The 19,317-nt window shown below is 38.4% G+C and overlaps 1 protein-coding gene across 1 annotated transcript in view; it reads left to right on the forward strand.

Annotated features, from left to right (window-relative positions):
• LOC124610567 (UDP-N-acetylglucosamine--peptide N-acetylglucosaminyltransferase 110 kDa subunit) overlaps positions 1-19,317 on the forward strand; it is a 144,482-nt gene that overhangs the window by 48,272 nt on the left and 76,893 nt on the right. The window contains exons 5-6 of the mRNA XM_047140168.1: positions 5,081-5,149; positions 8,989-9,185. Of these exons, the coding sequence (XP_046996124.1) occupies positions 5,081-5,149; positions 8,989-9,185 (266 nt within the window). The remainder of the gene's footprint in view (positions 1-5,080; positions 5,150-8,988; positions 9,186-19,317) is intronic.

A 19,317-nucleotide genomic window follows, 5' to 3' on the forward strand; every position in this document is an offset into this window, starting at 1 on the left:
TCAAATGTTCCCTCCCATACAGCCTTGGCATCCAAGGCAAACATATTGGTTCACATGCAGACTCTTTAAAGCAATACACCACTATTCTCACCTCAGCTTTCACTGTAGGGAATTACCCCACCGGCCTAGTACAAAAGCAGATTTCGTGGGCCATCACATCCAATCCTGGTACTGCTGATCACTCTACAAAACAGCTTCCGAGCACACCACTAGCGAGTCAGTATTATCCTGGTCTGGAATGTGTTAATCACCTATTTCAACAGTGCCATGACTTCCTAAAATCACTGAAATGAGATCTATTCTGTCTGAGATTTTGCCCAACACACCTAGAATAGCTTTTTGTCACCCTCCCAATCTTTGGATATTTGGCTCATTTTCACTGGTCATTGCACATTTTAACTAAAAACTAGTGATGATGCATAATTTGCTGTTTTTACAGTATGGTATAACCCTACTTCTGTGTTCCTGGAATGAAGGTTAAGTTTCTTGATACCAGGACCCTATACTCAGTGAATTTGAAGCAATAAACATATTAAGTTGGAACAATTTGTGCCATAATTCCTGCCTTGCAGAGCTCTGTTCGGCGTAGTATCAGATGGGAGTAACTAGGTTTGTCTGAGTAAAGGTATCATGACCAGTCACAACCATTTTCAAATTGCGTATGCCCAGTTTTGTGATTGTTGACATCTTTGTCGAACCATACTTAGCATGTTTCATTGTTTGACCACTTGTAGCCATAGTTGACACCTTCACTCACTTTGTGTTGCTCAAATGTTTTTAGTTTAAAAAAAGAGCCAATTATGTGTTTCATGCTGAGCAAAATGTGTCTGAGAATCTATCCTCCTTGTAAAGTGCAGTATTTACGTATGTATTTTTTGTAACATAATACGAGCAAACAATGCGAGTGACAATTTGCTTGTGTGGTTTTCTTCATAACTCAGGAGGCACAGTACCTGATAACCTCAAAAAGATGACTACAGTGCAAGAGACTCAGAACAACACATATGAAAACACTGCACAAAATACTTACACAAATACGTCCACTTGACAACAAGAAAAAAATTCTCAAAATGCGTCATGCTAAGCATGAAAAAATGCATAACTAGCGCAGTGTTCCATTATTTAACAAACAAATTACAGCTGGAGGCTTTCGAGAAACATTGATTATGACTTGCGTAATTAAGTAAGAAGTTTGTACTTCTCAGACAATTATCAGTTCCATTTCCATCAGTGGTTTTTATTAGATAATAAACAAGACCCTGACAAGTATTTTCATGTATATTATGTACGTATGACCTACATAAAGTGCGAAAGTACAAGAGGTGTCCTGTATGTAACTTTCACAGCTTAAAACGTTGTTCCCACATTTTAAATTTCCTGCATTTAATTTTTTTTGTTTAGTCCTGTGAAAAGTGTAAAGGTGAAGTTCCACTGTATTTTATAAATGTATATTGGTATGGTCAATCTCGATCTCATTTGGATGCTTCACAATATGACTGTGACGTACAGCTGCATGTGATTGCTAACTGAGAGGCTACTGGTTAACAAACTGATTACGAACAGGAAGAGGCATGCAGAGTCAATGCGCCTGCTGCCCACACCCCTGGTTTACCCATTATCCCTTCATACCAAAAGCTTTAGCAATAATTAAATTATATTACTTAAGTTGTTATTTGCAAGTCCATAGTTTATTTACATTTATTTTTATTTGTACAAAGTTTGGAGTGTTTATATGTAATGTGTAACGTATTGTGCACCATGCTGCCTGAAAGAAGAAATGTTGTTTCATGGATAACTGACCATCCTGGAATACTTTTGTCAGTAGCAGGGATTTAACCTCCAAAGATAAAAATACTTTTAACATGGCTCTGTATGACGCATTCATTGCAAATAATATCTCTCTTCACAAACTTATAAACACTATCCTCAAAGGTTTCCTGCACAAATACTGCTTAAATCAAAATATGCCAGATGAATCAACATTGCATAAAAATTAATACTGGCAGTTCACCTGTGTGTTCTGGTGGAAATACGGAGTGAACTCGAGGACAACATTAACTGAATTTTAGTTGACAAAACTACCGATACTTAGGGCTGTAAAATTACAAATGTAATTGGTGGTGCGTTAAAACGAGAGTTGCCTTCTTCCTGTTTAGTGACGTGCAAAGAACTTGAAAAGATAAATTATTCTATGATTGCCTGCTGGGGTGGCCGAGCAGTTCTAGGTGCTACCGTCTGGAACCGTGTGACCGCTACGGTCGCAGGTTCGAATCCTGCCTCGGGCATGGATGTGTGTGATGTCCTTAGGTTAGTTAGGTTTAAGTAGTTCTAAGTTATAGGGGAGTGATGACCTCAGATGTTAAGTCCCATAGTGCTCAGAGCCATTTGAACCATTCTATGATCACTAGGTTTGTGAATGAGGGTATAAAAAAAAAATTTCCGGAATTTTCTGCAGACGAACGAGTGTTAGTGTTTCTCTCAGATGATGTTCCCTTTATGATCAAAGCAGGAAAAGACCTCCAAGTATTTTATCCCAATTAGATTCAGGTGAAGTGCTTTGCTCGCAAAGTACATCACCTTGCTGAAATAGTACGATCCATGTTTTGGAATGTAAGTACATTGATTTCATCCACAAAGAAAGTGTTTAAGGCACATGCTCACATCAAAACCCATCAAGAAAAACTACAAAATGTGCTGTTACCTCCTGAAACAGTGGTAACACGTTAGGGTATGTCGGTTGAAGCTGTGTTTTACAGTGAAAATTTCAATGCAGTCAAAGGTGTAGTAAGTGACTTTGATAGTGCAGATCTGTGGCAGAACTCCTCACTGTCAGATATATTCCCAAGAAAACTTAAAGAAAAGTTCAAAAAAACATTTTGAATAGTAACCCAAGCAGCGATTCCTTGTCCCAGATTGATAGTTTTATTAATGGGATGGGTGAACTTTTGTCAAAAATTAGTGGCAACATAGAACAAGGATTCAAATACTGCCCAGTTACTTCAGTTGATATAGAACGGTTCTTTCCTGCTTATAAAAAAATGTTTAGAGTGCTCGAAGATACAATCCTACAACTGAACATTAACAACAGTATTTGATCGTTTGTGTGTACAATTATAGCAAAATGTAAAATAATTTGTAAGTGAAAGTTTAGTTTGATAATATTAATTAAATTTCAGCATTATTAAAAAAAATCCTGCTTGTATGTTGTTCTTGGAATAACATATTACGGAGTTCTTGAGCGTGCTACTCTGCATGTGAACTGTGCATATAGATTGTTGTGTGGCAGCTAACTTGCATCGCATTTGCTTGCTACCGACAATGATAGCAAAGAAAAAACAATACTTGAAACAAGGTGTGAGTCTTCTTTTTGGAATTTGTTTAAAAAAGTAATCTCAAAAAGAACCCTGCCTAACCTCTACCAGAAAGTATACAGATCATGAGATCAACATTCTAAATGTTTTGATTTTTCACGTGGCTGGCACTTTTCCTCGCAGTCGGTATGTACAGGTTCATCGGGGAGATATATTGCATGCAATAACTACTATGTTTTTTTGTTATATGATCTTGTATGTCTCAACACTTTCCATGCATATTTTAAACAGTTTTCATGTGTATTTGCAGGTATATTTTGAACTTCTTATGTTGTATATAGTCTGTTCTCTACTTAGGAAGCGCTAATATAATGGCACGGTGGAAGAGAGTAATTAAGTTTGCAACTTGGTTAACAGCCCCGACAGTAACACACATTTTACAATAAAATTTGATGTAAAAAGAAGCATAAATTTCATTGACATGCATCAAAGAATTTATTTTCCAGTTAAGTGCCTCAGACATTTGCTTTTGGCATGAATCCATGACTAGCATTTCCGACATTGTCTGACTTAGTGAAGCAACACAATGTTACAGACACACAAGGAAATTGATATACACGTACTATATTTCTACCCGTTGTGGTCATTATCAAGTATCGTTTATAGTTTCTTCTCCACTGGGCTTAGTATCGGCTGTGTGTACAGCTGATAATTTAACAAGTGCAAGATTGGTGATTGTTAGGGCATAGGTCCCTGATCACTACTGCTGCTTGCACTTTTCTTCACTCATTTTGGGATATTTTGTACTAGTCAGTAAGTTAGGGTGGTACAAACAGCTATAAAAATTCACTCAGCCTCAAGGTTACAGTGTATAATTTGAAGGATTTAGCATGAAAAATGATATATGCTAAATTCAGAGCTCATGTCCATCCTATTCACATAAAGATAACTCAGCTGTGTTGGGTGTTTCTTCCATGAATCATGTACTCCTCCACCCTCTCCCCCAAGACCCCTACCCAGCACCTTATGGACTAAATGATTCTAACAAAACAACCTAGAAATTCCTAGTTCAGGTGGTTTTGGAAAACACACACACACACACACACACACACACACACACACACTCACTCACTCAATTACCGCTGCCTCCGGCTGCTGAGGTCAGCCAGAGATAGTTTTTCTTCTCTCTCTCTCTCTCTCTCTCTCTCTCTGTGTGTGTGTGTGTGTGTGTGTGTGTGTGTGTGTGTGTGTGTGTGTGTGTGCGCGTCTGGTTTTTTTTTTTCTTTTGTTTTTTCTTTTCTCCAGAAAGAGTGTTTTGGTTGAAAGCTTACCTGTTCAGTAGTATCTGTGGCATGCATGTCTATAATTCAACTTCTGATGTTAAGAATTCAGGCATACAACAGTAGACAAAGATCAGCCAATCTCATATAAGGGTAATGTGGCATTGTGGTTTTTCTCCACACAAAATGTATCAGTAATGTAGGTGATAGCTCATTACTCTCCAGGAATGTATATATTGCACAAAAATTCATAATCAGGAAAGTATTGTTTAAAGCAGTTAAGTTTTCTAGTCCTCCCTGTATAGTGTGTGCTGTATTGTAAAAGAGTAGTTCAGTTCCGTTTAGTGTAAAAAAAATGGTTAGAGGGATAGTCAGGTACATAATAGTAGTAAAGTTTTTCATTAAATGTAATATGTGGTGATCTGTGTATGATAATAGGCATTGGATTGGGACAGTTTATTACATGGTTGTATTTACTTGCTGTTACAGGATTTATATTGTGTGAGAAGTGATCTGGGAAATCTGCTTAAAGCACTGGGAAGACTTGATGAAGCTAAGGTAAGGTTTTGTCTTACACCTGACCTTTCCATTCCTTTCCTTATCACATGAAGTTTACTCAGCTTGGCAATTATAGAGGAAATGACTGGGGACAGTACTTCCTCTGCATTTAAGTATTCTTTTAAACATTGAATGTTATAATTCTTGCTGAAAAACCATCTTTGTGTACAATTTAGCAAGCTGAGTGAGCTCCTTCCTTTCCAAAATCCTATTCAACTATCTTTACCAATAGTCATTAACACAATGGTATGAATTTTCAAAGGCTGCTAAAAGTAATTCACAAAATTTGTTGGCTTGCCTGGTGAAGGAGTAGATATGCATCCAAGTGTATTGAATCGTAAATATTCCTGGTTAAGATTTTTCTTTTTGTCTGAGATTTATGGTAAAAGATTATCCACTGTGTCATCACACACAACGTTAGAAGAAAAGGAGGTTGCAGTAACATTTGTTCCAAAAAAAGAAAAATATGATGGAGTGCCTCACGTTGCCAGATTTTTGGGCACATAGGAGTAAAACAGCTTTTTCCTATTGATTGTATTGTCACATTCACCAGCTATGAGTCCAGGTGGTGTTTTCTTGTTGTTGGAGCACTAATGATGAATTTGACATTACATCTGCATTCCTTCCTTTCTCCTGCTTCCATGTGCAGCTTAATGCCCAGTGACTTTACCATGCTAATTTCTCATTAGCATGCTAAAGTAAAGGCTGGAAACATAAGTGGTATTGGACAGCGCATTTGCCAGTACCAACTATGGAGACTCACAAAATGCAGCGCCACAGTTTTCAAGAAATAACAGCAGTGTGGTTTGTAACAGATGCTGATATTTCTTGAATTATTTTGCTTCCATTTAAGAGTTACTCGTGAGGGAGACGACATGAGTTACGTCAAAAAGTGTTACTTTGTTTACAGTTACTGTTTTATACTTGGCAATTCTCGACGGGTAACTCGCGCAGCTGTGACCTTCCATTTTCCAGTCCTTGGCGATATCAAACAGGAAAAAGTTGTTGAAAGTTTCATTTGTATGTATGATCTTACCTGGATCCAGATGAAAAATTTATATTTACTTGCAAGTTGGTAAAACCATTTGATAAGTTTCATATTTTCAGGCAATTTTCTTGAGTTGCGCAATGTATCAGATTAAGCATGTGTGCATAATGTCTTAACTTATCATATGGTTTACAGCCAATTTCAGGCGATAGTGGTTTGAAATTTTTTCATGTACTGCAAATTAGCCTTTGAAAGATTCAAACACATTGACTCATAAAAGCTGAGTGGAACCAAAGTGCTGGAGACAGGGGGTTTTCAATTCATTCAAAATCATCTGTTTCTGATACAGCTTTCCTTGTTTGGTTGGATGGAGTTTATTAAAGTACATACCTGTTTGAGTAGTGAAGCTTTCATAGAATACTATTAAGATTTGCTGTGAATTGGCATCATTGGTTACATTGCAGTTATTACATTAGTTTGCTTTTTCATTTCTGACTTTACACACACACGTAATTCAGTAGTGAATAAATTCCAACATGTAAATGGAAATTAGTCTTTGTAGGAAATGTGGGAATAGGTCATGCATAAAACTAGACAATGAGTGCTCAAACCTTGTTGTAACTTCTTTTTTTAATTTTCTGGTGAAAGTTGTATTAGAAACATGTGTAATTTTACTTATTGCATTAATGATTTGTTAATCTTCGTGCAGATTTTACTGGTGAAGGAATAAATTCTTTCATCAAAGTGACTGGCAAAGTAATTTTGGAGATTCTTGTTACATAAAATGGAAGTTCTGTAAGTAAAAGTAGAACAAAGCATTAGTCTGTTGTTTGTTTTCGGCATATTTTACCAAGCTCTGCAAAGTCATTGAAATTCATAAATAGTTTACTGTTATCAGTTAAAATACATGGTAGTACTGCTGATTAAATTTCAGCTCAAAGGCTTAGTGTTTATCACATTATAAGCTTACATATTTTACAGAGTAGACATGCTTTAACACAGAACATTTTAAGAAATGCACCAAAGCCTTATTGGAGAGCAAATTGTGTGGCTCTTCCATTTTTGGCTTGCTCTGAGGTAATATTTGAACTCTAATACACTATTATTGCAAGTGTTGTAGTCTTTAATTATGAACAGACAGCAAGCTTCTATTTTTGTAGGGAGGGGGGTGGAGGCAGTACTACATCACTCAATGTCACCAAGAAAGATTTTATTGTATAAGGAGTAATAAAGTGATAGAACCGTAATGCCTTTCTATAGGCATTAACAAATGGGAGGCTTGAATTGCTCTACAGCAAAGACTGAAATCATTGTTACGTCTTAAAAGTTTTTAAGTATATATAGAGCTTCTTTGTGCTCTGTGCATCAAACAAGGAAAAGTATACCATTGCTCAAAGTTCATTAATCCATTTGTGTGGGAGGTGAAATATGAGGGAAACAATACATAACAGAACTTAATGCATACTTACTTAATTTCTTAATTTTCCTGTCAGTTCTCTGTTTATTGATTAATAAATGATAGGAACTCCAGTTTAGTTGTTGGTGCCGCCCAGGCTTGTCACGTGTGCCTTTGTGCGCTGATTAATGACATGCTTCTTGTTCTTTCTTCCCCCGACTGGGAATGGCTCTGTTAGATGGAGGCGTTCATCTCGTCGACTGCGCGCTCGATGGTGGGCGGGCTTGTTGGTGTGCCAACTCAGTGATAAATGTAGTCCTAGTGGCTGGTGCCCCTCAGGTAAAGTAGACCACTGGGCCAGTCTCCTACCTCCCCGCGATGCTGCAGGAAATTAATTAGTTGCGTGCTGTTATCCTTAATTATTCTGCACATTCCCCCTCAGAATGAAAAAAAGATTCTTTTGTGTTTTTTTACCCGTTTTCAGAAGTGATACATTTGATTTTTTTAATTCTCGAGTCTTTATGAAATTGGCTGAATGTGCTTTTGTTTAATTGCAGTATGTAGCTGATTCATGATAGAAACCAAACCATTAAATAGTGAATGATGTTTTGGAGACAGCTCTAAATTTTGAGTTTATTATGACAATGTTATCATCACTCCTTCAGTTCAGGAAAAGGTACAATTTTGTTTCTTCCAAAAATGAACTTTATTTATTGGTTTGTTCCTTTTAAAAATAAATTTAAAAAAGGAATTGCATCTGACATCGTTTTTAAGTCTGGCTTATTTATGTAACTTATCCATTTGCATAACCTCCTAGGAGGAGACTGGCTTTTCAATTTAAAACAAAAATTTTCTGCTGCTCATATCTTGTGTGTTTTAGGTTACGGAGCAAATAACACTTTTGTGTTTCAAGCCTTGTCTCCCGCGCGCGTTAGGCGATTTGTTTATTCCTTACATCCATTGCTGCAATTTCCATTACCTATCCTCTGTCACTAATGTAACATGTCCTGGTTGAAAGTAATTTCGTATTTTAGTGGTTGCATTCAGTGTTGTTAGAGGCACTATTGTAGTACTCTCACCCAGGGCATGTTAGGCTATAGCTGCAGCGTGCTGCGTACGGCAGTATCAGGTTATTCACATTGTTAATTTGATCGCCTGTGGATTACCTGATACTGTGTTTTACAGTGGAACCAAGTGTTACTGCCCTTTGTCACTTTGACTTGTCTTATTAATTTTGCTGTGGCACTTGATGATGCTGTCATAGGATGACCATTACTCCCTTCCTTTATGAGTATCATTATTACTCTTGAAGGGAGCGGTCCGCAATGCTTGGGAGCAAGGCTTTGCTAGCGCGAGCAGCAGCGTTTTTTGCAACTGCCTGCGAAGCACCTTCTTGCTGATTAGCTTTTTTTCCTGCCCCCACCCATCTTCCCTCGTACCCTTACCCAATTACAGGCTTGCTACCTAAAAGCAATAGAGACTCGACCAGACTTTGCTGTGGCATGGAGCAACCTTGGATGTGTATTCAATGCTCAAGGAGAGATATGGCTGGCTATACACCATTTTGAGAAAGCTGTGGCACTTGACCCAAATTTTCTGGATGCTTATATAAATCTTGGAAATGTGCTGAAGGAAGCAAGAATATTTGACAGGTAAGTTAGTAAATTTTGTGTGATTTTGTAGGATATGAAATAGTTGTCTGTCTGTGTGGATGTGGTATGGGAAGCTTTTGATGAGAATTAACATTTTTTACTCCTTTTTCTGATGTTACAGCATTTTTAATTTTTGAATATTGATTTTATTTCAAAGGTAGACACAAGTAATCCGATCTAACTCTCCTTTGCTTGCTGGTACATTTGTTAGTTCATTTTGTGATTTACAATAAAGTTTAGAGAGAGACAAGTAATGAACTTAGAGTTGATACATAGTTGCTGACAAGCAATACAAATTGCAAGAGCCAGGTGAGTTAATATAGTTATTTGCAAATTCTTGAAGTGAGAGGATAGTTCCAATGAAGTTTACAAAAAATTACATTAATCACTTCATGATTTTTTTAAAAGTATTGTGCTACTGTTGCTTCTAACAAGGAGAAAATCCCCAAGTGTTTAGCTAGGTATTATTAATGAAAGTTATTAGAGCTGTGGCTACTGTAATTATGAATGTGGTGAGCTACGAAATCAATTCAAGAACTTTGTACACAAAATTTTTGTAAAATTACCTTCTACTTACTGTGCATGGTATCCTTCAGAATCGGGATGCACTGAACCCTTGTGAGGCAAACGGGAGAGCTACTTGATTGAGAAGTAGCGGCTCTGCTCTTGTGAACCAACATACGGCCAGGTAAACCAATATACGGCCAGGAGAGTGCTGGGCTGACCACATGCTCTCCATATCTGTATCCAGTGGCGATGACGCCTGTGGGCTGAGGATGACACGGCGACCGGTTGCTACCATTGGGCCTTCCAAGGCGTATTTGGACGGCGAGAGAGAATCCTGCAGAATACTGTCATCTACAATTCATATACTGTTCCCAGTACTGTTTCCACTTCCAGAAGCAGTCTTCGTACGCCTCTTGCTGAATTGCACAAAGTGCTGTCTGTAAATTTTGTTCTATCTCATCTGTTGTTGCACATCTTCGTCCTTTAAACATCTCAGCCTCATAACCATAGACCTATGTCACATCACCAGTTAAGATTCTCATTTGCGCGATTCAAAAGGTCTTCAAAGTTTCTTTCTGGTCTTGACTCATGAGCCGCACGACGAACTTGGTGGCAACACAATGCATTCCAAGATGCTGTGTCAGGATTTCACGACATTATCCCACTGAAATTTTACATTCTTTTGCAATCTCTCGGACAGTCGATCTTAGATTGGCACGCATAGTTTCACTGACCATGCCGACATTAGTGCCGTTAGTAGACACTAAAAGACATCCTCAATGAGGATCATCGTTCTTCCACCCAGCCATTTTTTAACTGTGTGAACCATTCATAACACAAAATATGGCTTAAGTGCTCATCACCGTAGGCATTGTGCATAATTTGGTGAGAGTTTCACGGAAAATTTGCAGACGTGTTGTTCCTACAACTTTGCCATCTCAAAATTTGCAAACTGTGTGACACAATGTTCTACTCAATATGGCACTGAACAATAACTAACAGACATGCAACAATAAAACTTCTGACAGTTATATGTTAAAACATGGGTACTTGCAGGGATGCTAACTGCATTTCACTCCAACGCACAGTTGGCACAAAATTATTAATGTTTTGGAATTTTTTGAATAGACCTCGTATATCAGTGTCAGGTTAAATATATGCAGTCTTATGCTATTTATTGCCATAAGCTACTCTACAGAGAAGTTTAGTTTTAACATATCATAACTTAAGCACACATTTGAAATACCAATAACAGTTCCTTGCAGCTCTGCACTTATTCCCTAGTACTGCAGACTTAGTTTCCTCACAGTAAAACTTGCAGTTGCCAGTTGTCGTAATGTACTTTTTTGAAGCGTGTGACGATGTTATCTCGTTCAGACCAATGAACTCTTTTTGAAATTGAACTCCATCTTGTTAGCATATTTACTGCTTGACCAGTGCAACATTCATATGTTATATAACGCAGTTTCATCCTGCTCTTAGTGAGTTCATAAGTACAACAAAAGCAAACAGCTCAAGTTAGCTTGCATATGTGATAAACAGCAATCTTCAGGAGAAAATAGAATGCAAAGTGAAATAGTGAAGCAGCCTACTACAGTTACCGATTATAAGAAGAGATTTTTTTCCACAGTTCATCATTTGAAACATTCAGTGTTTTCTTATATTTGCAGATTAAACTTTCTGTTGAGGTTAACAATATTATGAAAGAGATGCTGAGTCGCAGATAGGCACAACAGACTGCCACAAAACAAGCTTTTGACCAATAAGGCCTTCATCAAAAATAAATGGACAGATGACTTGTGCTTGCCACATCCACCCCCTACAGCACGTGCGCGCGCGCACACACACACACACACACACACACACACACACACACACACACAGACAGACAGACAGACAGACAGAGAGAGAGAGAGAGAGAGAGAGAGAGAGAGAGAGAGAGAGTGTGTCTCTGGCAGCTAAAGCCAGATCCATTCATAATATTGTTACATTCCATTGTTTGACTTCTGTTGAGGCTAACATTTTTGTATTGATTAATAGTGTGTGTCGGGGTCATCTTAAGTAGCTTTGGCTACTGAGGTCATGTGCAGGTTTATTTTGTAGAATTCATAAGGGCAGTGCTGAGCAAATGGTAATTGCCTTTGAAAAGACACAAGATTTCCTGATGACCCGAAGCACTCGATACAGTATCGAGGTGCTCAAACAGTCGCGTGGCATTTGACTCGCGGGGCACTAGGGCAAGGGATATGTGAAAAAGTGTGAACCAGCCACTACAGTATCAATTGCTATGCTTGAAATATGACAATTTTGTGACACACACAAGGAAATAACACCAAATTCTGTCATCTGACAAACACTGGGTGTATTTGAACAGGTTCGCAGTGAAAGTTCATACTGTGTACAAAATGCCGCTTGCTTAACTAAAGGTAACATTCAAAAGTGGAAATGTTGTCCTTCAAAAAACACTACTTGGTTTGGAACCCAGATCAGCATTTTATTTGATTATGAGAGACTGTAATGATGATCCTGAAATTCAGATGAAACAAGAAGGGAAATTTATCAAAAATTGTCTAACAATCAAAATAAATCATGTTGAACTGACAAATTTCTTTTGGGAAAATAAATGACAGTGGCAAGACCTGTCGTGGAGATAGTATCAACATACCCGAGTTAATGGTGCGATGAGCCCAAGTTAGAGAATTGGACTGAATCGTCATTACGAGCTTCTGTTTGTGTGTTAGTTGCTGTTTTTTCATATGACTTGCACCCTAGGAGATAGTCCGTGTTTCATAGTTGGTCAGACACAGAAGTACAGGAGGGTTGGAAGGGGGACTGGTGAGTGTGGGAAGGGGAGTCGTGAACCGGCAGCAAATTATGACATTTTGCCAACCATGGGAATCTGTATTGTGTACTTCAGGTTTTTCCATGCTACAATGTTGTAGGAAAGGCGCTTACCGCTGAAACAACCGGTTATACCGGTTATTTTCTATGCCAGTTCAACCTGACTTCTCAAAACCGCTAAAAATAACCAGTTTTTGAAATAACATATTTTTGGTTTTTTATTCATAGTACCATGCTTACCCGATCATAAGATAAGGTTTTTTCCAAATTCGTCATTCGAAAAATATGGGATCATCCTATACCCAGAGAGTAAACTATTGTTGCTGAGGCCAACATTTTTACACAGTTCAGTAGATAAATATAGGGATTGTCTTAACATTTGCAGATGAAGCTTTGGTTATTGAGGATTCATACAAATTTGTTTTGAACCGTCCCAAAGGGCTTGGCATACCAAACAATACTTGTATTCGAATAGGCTTGAGATTTCCCAATATGCCAAAGTGCTTGATACAGTATTGACCGTATTGGAGCGTGGAGACTGCGTTAGTGCCAGGGATATATGAGAAATAATGAACTAGCAACTACAAAAATAGAACGCTCCGCTTAAAAGTTGACAACTTTATGAAGTGAACTTTAAATTGTGTCAGATACACCCATTTGTTGTATTTGAAGAGGATTCAAATAAATGTTCTCATACATGTATGAAGACCATCTACATATATTTATATTGCTTTTTAAGTAAAGGTAGCATGCAAAGGCAAGAATCTTATCCTTCAAAAACCATTACTTGAGGCAGAACCCAAGTCAATATTTTATTTCGTTATTAGAAATTAGATTGGCTTACATGTTAAATACAATTGTTACAGGCTTGTAATCAGCTCTAGAACAAGATGACATTCAGATGAACTGGGAAGGCAATTGAATCCAGAATGAAATGTCTAACTAACGAAATAAACTGTATAACACTAATTGTCACTAGATTGCGAGACAAGTGAAAGTTTGATAATTGGACTAAATAGTAATCTTCTATTTATGTATTAGTTGCTGTTTGTATATACAACCTGCACCCTATAAGATATTGCCTTCAGTGTTGCTCAGGCACAGCACTACAGAAAGTTTGATAGGGGACAGTGACCCAGCTTGGCTGAGAACTATAAGTGCGTGGAGGGGAGTGTTCAGCAGGCAGAAATTTTGTAGTACAGCCAACAATGCGAAAGTATATTGCATGCTTTGGCTCTGTATGAACATCTACCATGTTTAAACTGAAGTAGGCCTGAACTCTGAATCAAGCTGACTTCAAAATAGGGCCAGTACTCGACAGTAACATAAATGTCAACAGGAGATGCTAAAGTCTAGATGGGGGTCAGTGACTTACTTCCATGTTTATGACTACAATGTTGTCATATAACTGGAACGATTGGGTCTGTATCACTTGCTCGTTCTTCATAGCTAGTGAGAGAGCGGTAGGCAGAAAGTGTGTTTGGAAGCAAGAGACATAGTGACATTCTCATGTCAGTACAGAAGCGAAATCGGATACTTATTCGGATAAAAACAGCTGTGTTCTCAGGCCCCACGGTAACCACAACCTCAGAAATTGCAGTTTAGTCAGAAGAAACAACCTAATACTTCTGGCAACAAAGTTACAAATCTCACAGCTGTGTTATTATTGCAAATTAATGTAAACCATGTAGACAAACAAAAATGACATAAATTTAGATTATATGCATTGTTAAGTTTGCAGAGAGATACTTTGTCAGTAAAATTTTGATTAGTTGGAATACGTTACGAATAAATTTTTCTTAAGGAGCGTCTTGAAAAAGGGGGGAGGGGGTTGTATATAATCTGGGTCATCTTATACCCGGGTAAATACGGTAACAACATGAATCAAGGCAATTAACACTTTGCCGTCCACAGGTCTCGTACAAATTAATTCGCTTGGCGCTGGCAGCAATAATTCAGATTACTTGGCTTGTTGCTGGCCACTTGTGTCCTTTTAGTTGATGACAAGCTTCAAACACATGGACTTTTGTTCGCTTCAATTTTTCCAGAAATCCTCTGTTTTGCCATATCGTTCCACAAACTTGAGTTTTCTTTTCAAGTAACTTCTCTTCAAGTTCTACACTGTTATAATAATTATCCACGTAGAGGTGGCCACTTCCATAAGAAGTTCCATCACTGTTTTTGCTTAAGGTTGTCCAGCGCTGCTATATGTCTTGAATGAGAAAATGTATCCCGTACTCGAGTCTCTCAGAATCTGAATGAGTATGCCATATTCCGTAGTTTTCGAATTGTAAACTTTAAAATTTAACTTTCCACGCCATGGTATCATTCCTTCATCAATTGGGATGTTTTGGCTTAGATTAAATGTTCCTTTAAACTTTTTGGAAAAATAATCAATTACGAATTGCACATTGAAAAGCTGGTCAGCATTATCTGGTTTGTTGTTATTGTTGGAAAAATGTAAAAATGATAACATTTGTCTGAATCGGTTGTGGGACATCGTTTTGCGAAATACCGGTGTGTGTATCAATGTATTTGTTGACCAGTAATCATCGATCCTTGCTTTTTCCACAATTCCCATGAGGATAGCAAGCCCAAACCATTTTCTAAGTTCGGGTACCGTAATGTCATCAAATTTGGCTTTTTTTATCCAGTTTCCTTCTTTTGCAATTTTGACTGGTTTTCATGGTTTCGCCTTAATATATTCAAATAGATCATTCCCATTATATAATTCTACGATACCCATGACGCTCTATGTATCTTTGGGAAATATGTGTGGACCCTGAGATACTCCAAATTTTTTTGTTGGTCCTCAGTAAATCAGTCTGTTTTCTTCGTCTGATTCATCCGAATCAGTTGGCAAACGTAGAGTTTGCCGAATTCTTCTTGGATGTATTTCACTATCTTCTGACGATTCTGCTTCACTTTCAGTTTTTTGATATCTTCTTCTTCCCAATTGGCCAAGTCGTCCGAAATGTCAGACAAGATGTCTGCGAATTCATCGTAAATAATCGTATCGTCTCTTTCGTCTGCCGTGATGAAAGTGCACAAGTACTTTTAAAAACAAAAAACTTGTTGTCATGTGTAACTTATTGTCACCTAAACAAAACACGAACAGAATGAAAAAGATACTGAAGTGCTGTAACTGGCCACTGCATGATACTATGCTCACGACACCACTGTGGTGTTGCCAGCCGGTGAGCGATATTATGCACGCGACAACACTGTGGTTTCGCCGGCTATTGACCGCTATTTCATGCACGACACCACTGGTGTCGCTGGATGGCAAGGTGTTAATAAAGGTTTCTATTGTGTTGTCTGTCAGAATAGCTGGTGTACAGACTGGCAGAATTCAGAGGCTCTCCCATAAATTGTGGCAATAAATGTAACAGTGCAGATTATGTTGGGCATTGTTTTCTCTTGGCGTCACATGGAACCATGAGAGTTAAATACTACGTCACCATTACGGCTTTACCTTGTTCACTGTACTAACCAACAGGAATTAAAATATAAAGTACTACTGATAATGGATGTCAGTCCAGATCACCTTGTCTGGCCAGCTAATCTATTGATAGAATTCAGTATTGTTCTTGACAGACAGACATTATGATCAGGATGAAATTGGACTTCATAATATGTGAATATGACAATGGCACAAGAGTGACTTCACCACACTGATGAAGGCCACTTGTAACAGTAGGCAAAACATTGATATACAAGACAGCATGACCACATAGTCACATACCCTGCAAAGTATTACTGAAGACTGTAACAGCTGTGGAAGGCAGTGCTCAAACATATATAGTTACAGTGTTGTTACGCAACTGGAAACAAGTGTTTACAAAGAGTTACTTCACAGAACTTTTCCTTTGATCTCTCTGTTTATTTAGTTTTCTTTCTCGACTTCGCTATAAACATTATTTATATTTCCATAAAATTGCCATTGATTTCTTTATTCGAGCATTGTGTGCTCTGAGGTCCTGCTATACAATTAATTGTTCATGCGGCATCTTCATTACTAGTTTTATTTACAGTTATGCAGGAAAAGCTGATAATGCTAGCAGACATCAATTTTCTACAATGCATGTTTTTTAAGTAAGTAGTTTTGAAATTAAAAAAAAGGATGTGCTAAGATATCTCAATAATTTTATTTTTACACGAAAGCCTGTACCTTAATCTAATTTTCTACATAATTTCTGTCAATATTGAGGCACTTGTCATAACATTATACCAGTTTTCGAATACCCTCCTCATAGAAGTCTGCTGCCTGATTTGTTATCCACTGCATCACCACTGTTTTGACTTCGTCATTGTCTAGAAGATGCTGACCGCTCAGGTGTTCCTTAAAGTGCAGCAACAGATGGTACTCACTGAGGGCAAGATTGAGCTGTACGGAGGATAATGTAAGAGTTTCTCATCGAAAAGATGTTATGAGATCTTTAGTCTGATTCGCCACAAGCGGTCAGGCATTATCTTGCAGCAAAACGAGGCCCTTGCTCAACTTGCCACGTCTTTCGTTCTGGATTGAACGGCGTGGATTGTGGAATGTCTTAGAGTAAGCTGCTGCATTGATTGTCTCATTTCGAGGCAGAAATTCCACAAGCAATACTCCTTTTCGGTCCCAAAAAACTGTGCACATGATTTTCTGGGCACAACTTGTTTGCTTAAACATCACTTTCCTGGGTGAATCTAAATGCCGCCATGCCATTGACTGTTGCTTTGATTCTGGTGTGACGTATGCCACCCACGTTTCATCGCCCGGCCCGTAACAATTTGGCTTAAGAAATCGTCACCGTCATTGCGGTACTGCTCAAGGAAAGTCAATGCACTGTCTAAATGTTTGGTTTTGTGCACATCCATCAACATTTTCGGTTGCCAACGTGCACACAATTTTCGGTAATTAAAGTGCTCGGTAACAATGCCATACAAAACACCATGAGAAACATTAGGAAAGTCATCCCGCAAGAAGGAAATTGTAAAGTGTCGTGTTTTCTCGCATCTTATTGCCCACTTCTTGCACCAAACTTTCATTAACGACCGAAGGACGCCCACTCTGTTGTTCATCATGCACATTTGTGCGGCCATCTTTAAATGCTCTCACCCACTTTCTTACCATTCCATGACTCATAATGTTTTCTCTGTAAACTACACAGATCTCATGATGAATATCGATTGCTTTTAGGCCTTTAGCACTAAGAAAATTTATAACAGTCCGTACTTCACAGTCGGCGGGACTCACGATTATCGGAGGCATCTTAAACACTCAGTACACAACGTAAACAAGGAAGAATCAGACTGTAATTGTCAGTGCGTAGACAACAGATGTAGGTACCCAGTGCGCATGTGCAGAACGCCGACCGCAGCACTGTGGCCGTGGTGTGGCAAAATGGTACTTAAAAAACATGCCTCATATATTCTTTCAGAATTCTGATAATGGCTATTGCTTATAACCAAAGACATAACATTTACGAAACAACAGTATTACGAAAAAGATGGGTCCCTACTCACCGTAAAGACAACACATTGAATTGCAGACAGGCACAGTGTAAGGATTGTTACAAATAAGCCTTTGGCCAAAACCTTCTTCAGAAAAATGTTCACATGACCGCTTCCTCCGACCAGACAATAGAAACGCATTGAATAGGAGCAACAATCCTGAGTGGTGTGGGGAAGGGGTAGGAATAACAGGATGCAGGTGAGGGAAGAGGAATTAGCACAGCCAGGTGGAACATGCAGAGTCTGCAAGTGCCAGGACAGGACTGACAGGTGCATTGCTAGGAGGCTGTAGGGGGGAGGGGGAGGAGAGGTGGGAAGACTATGAGGAGCAAAGAAGAGGAAAAAAACCAGTGGATACACTGGCAGAGCAGTGCACAATTAAGTAGAAAAGGCAAATTGTTAGGATGGGACAGAAACAGTTGGGTGGAGGGTGTGGGGGAAATAGGTTACCACAGTTAGAGGCCTTTCTGAAATGCACAGATAAGAGTTATTCTTCCTACAGCCCCTACATGCTCTGCCCAAGTAGCGCCATTTAGTCTTCGCCACCTGTACCCTGCTATCCCTCCCACTCTCCCTTCACCTGCCTCACTTCGGATTGTAGGTCCTGTTCAACAAGTTTCTGTTGCAGTCTGGCTGGAAATGGCAGCTGTGTGTGTGAGGTGTGCTTGCTTGTTGCGATGGGTACATGTTTCTCTTTTCCAAAGAAGGCTGTGACTAAAAGGTTCAGTGTAACAACTGGAAACAATTCTTTATGAAAAGTAAATTCCAGAATTTCTCCTTTGATCTCTTTCAGTTTAATTCTTAAGACTGCAGTCATCTTTTTGGTGAGAAGCAACATATCCTTTAATTGTAACACTGTTGACGTTCCAACCTGAACTTTCCGTTGTTTAACATGTACAAAACAGTGTGCGTAAGAGCATTGAATATAGCTCTGCAACTAACCATTCTAACAAGACAATAATATATATATATATATATATATATATATATATATATATATATATATATATATATATATATATATATTTTCCTTCCATTATATATATATATATATGAATTAATAGAGGGAAACATTCCACATGGGAAAAATATATCTAAAAACAAAGATGATGTGACTTACCAAACGAAAGCGCTGGCACGTCGATAGACACACAAACATACACACAAAATTCAAGCTTTCGCAACAAACTGTTGCCTCATCAGGAAAGAGGGAAGGAGAGGGAAAGATGAAAGGAAGTGGGTTTTAAGGGAGAGGGTAAGGAGTCATTCCAATCCCGGGAGCGGAAAG

This window comes from Schistocerca americana, chromosome 1, assembly GCF_021461395.2.
Source record: "Schistocerca americana isolate TAMUIC-IGC-003095 chromosome 1, iqSchAmer2.1, whole genome shotgun sequence".
Lineage (NCBI taxonomy): Eukaryota > Metazoa > Arthropoda > Insecta > Orthoptera > Acrididae > Schistocerca > Schistocerca americana.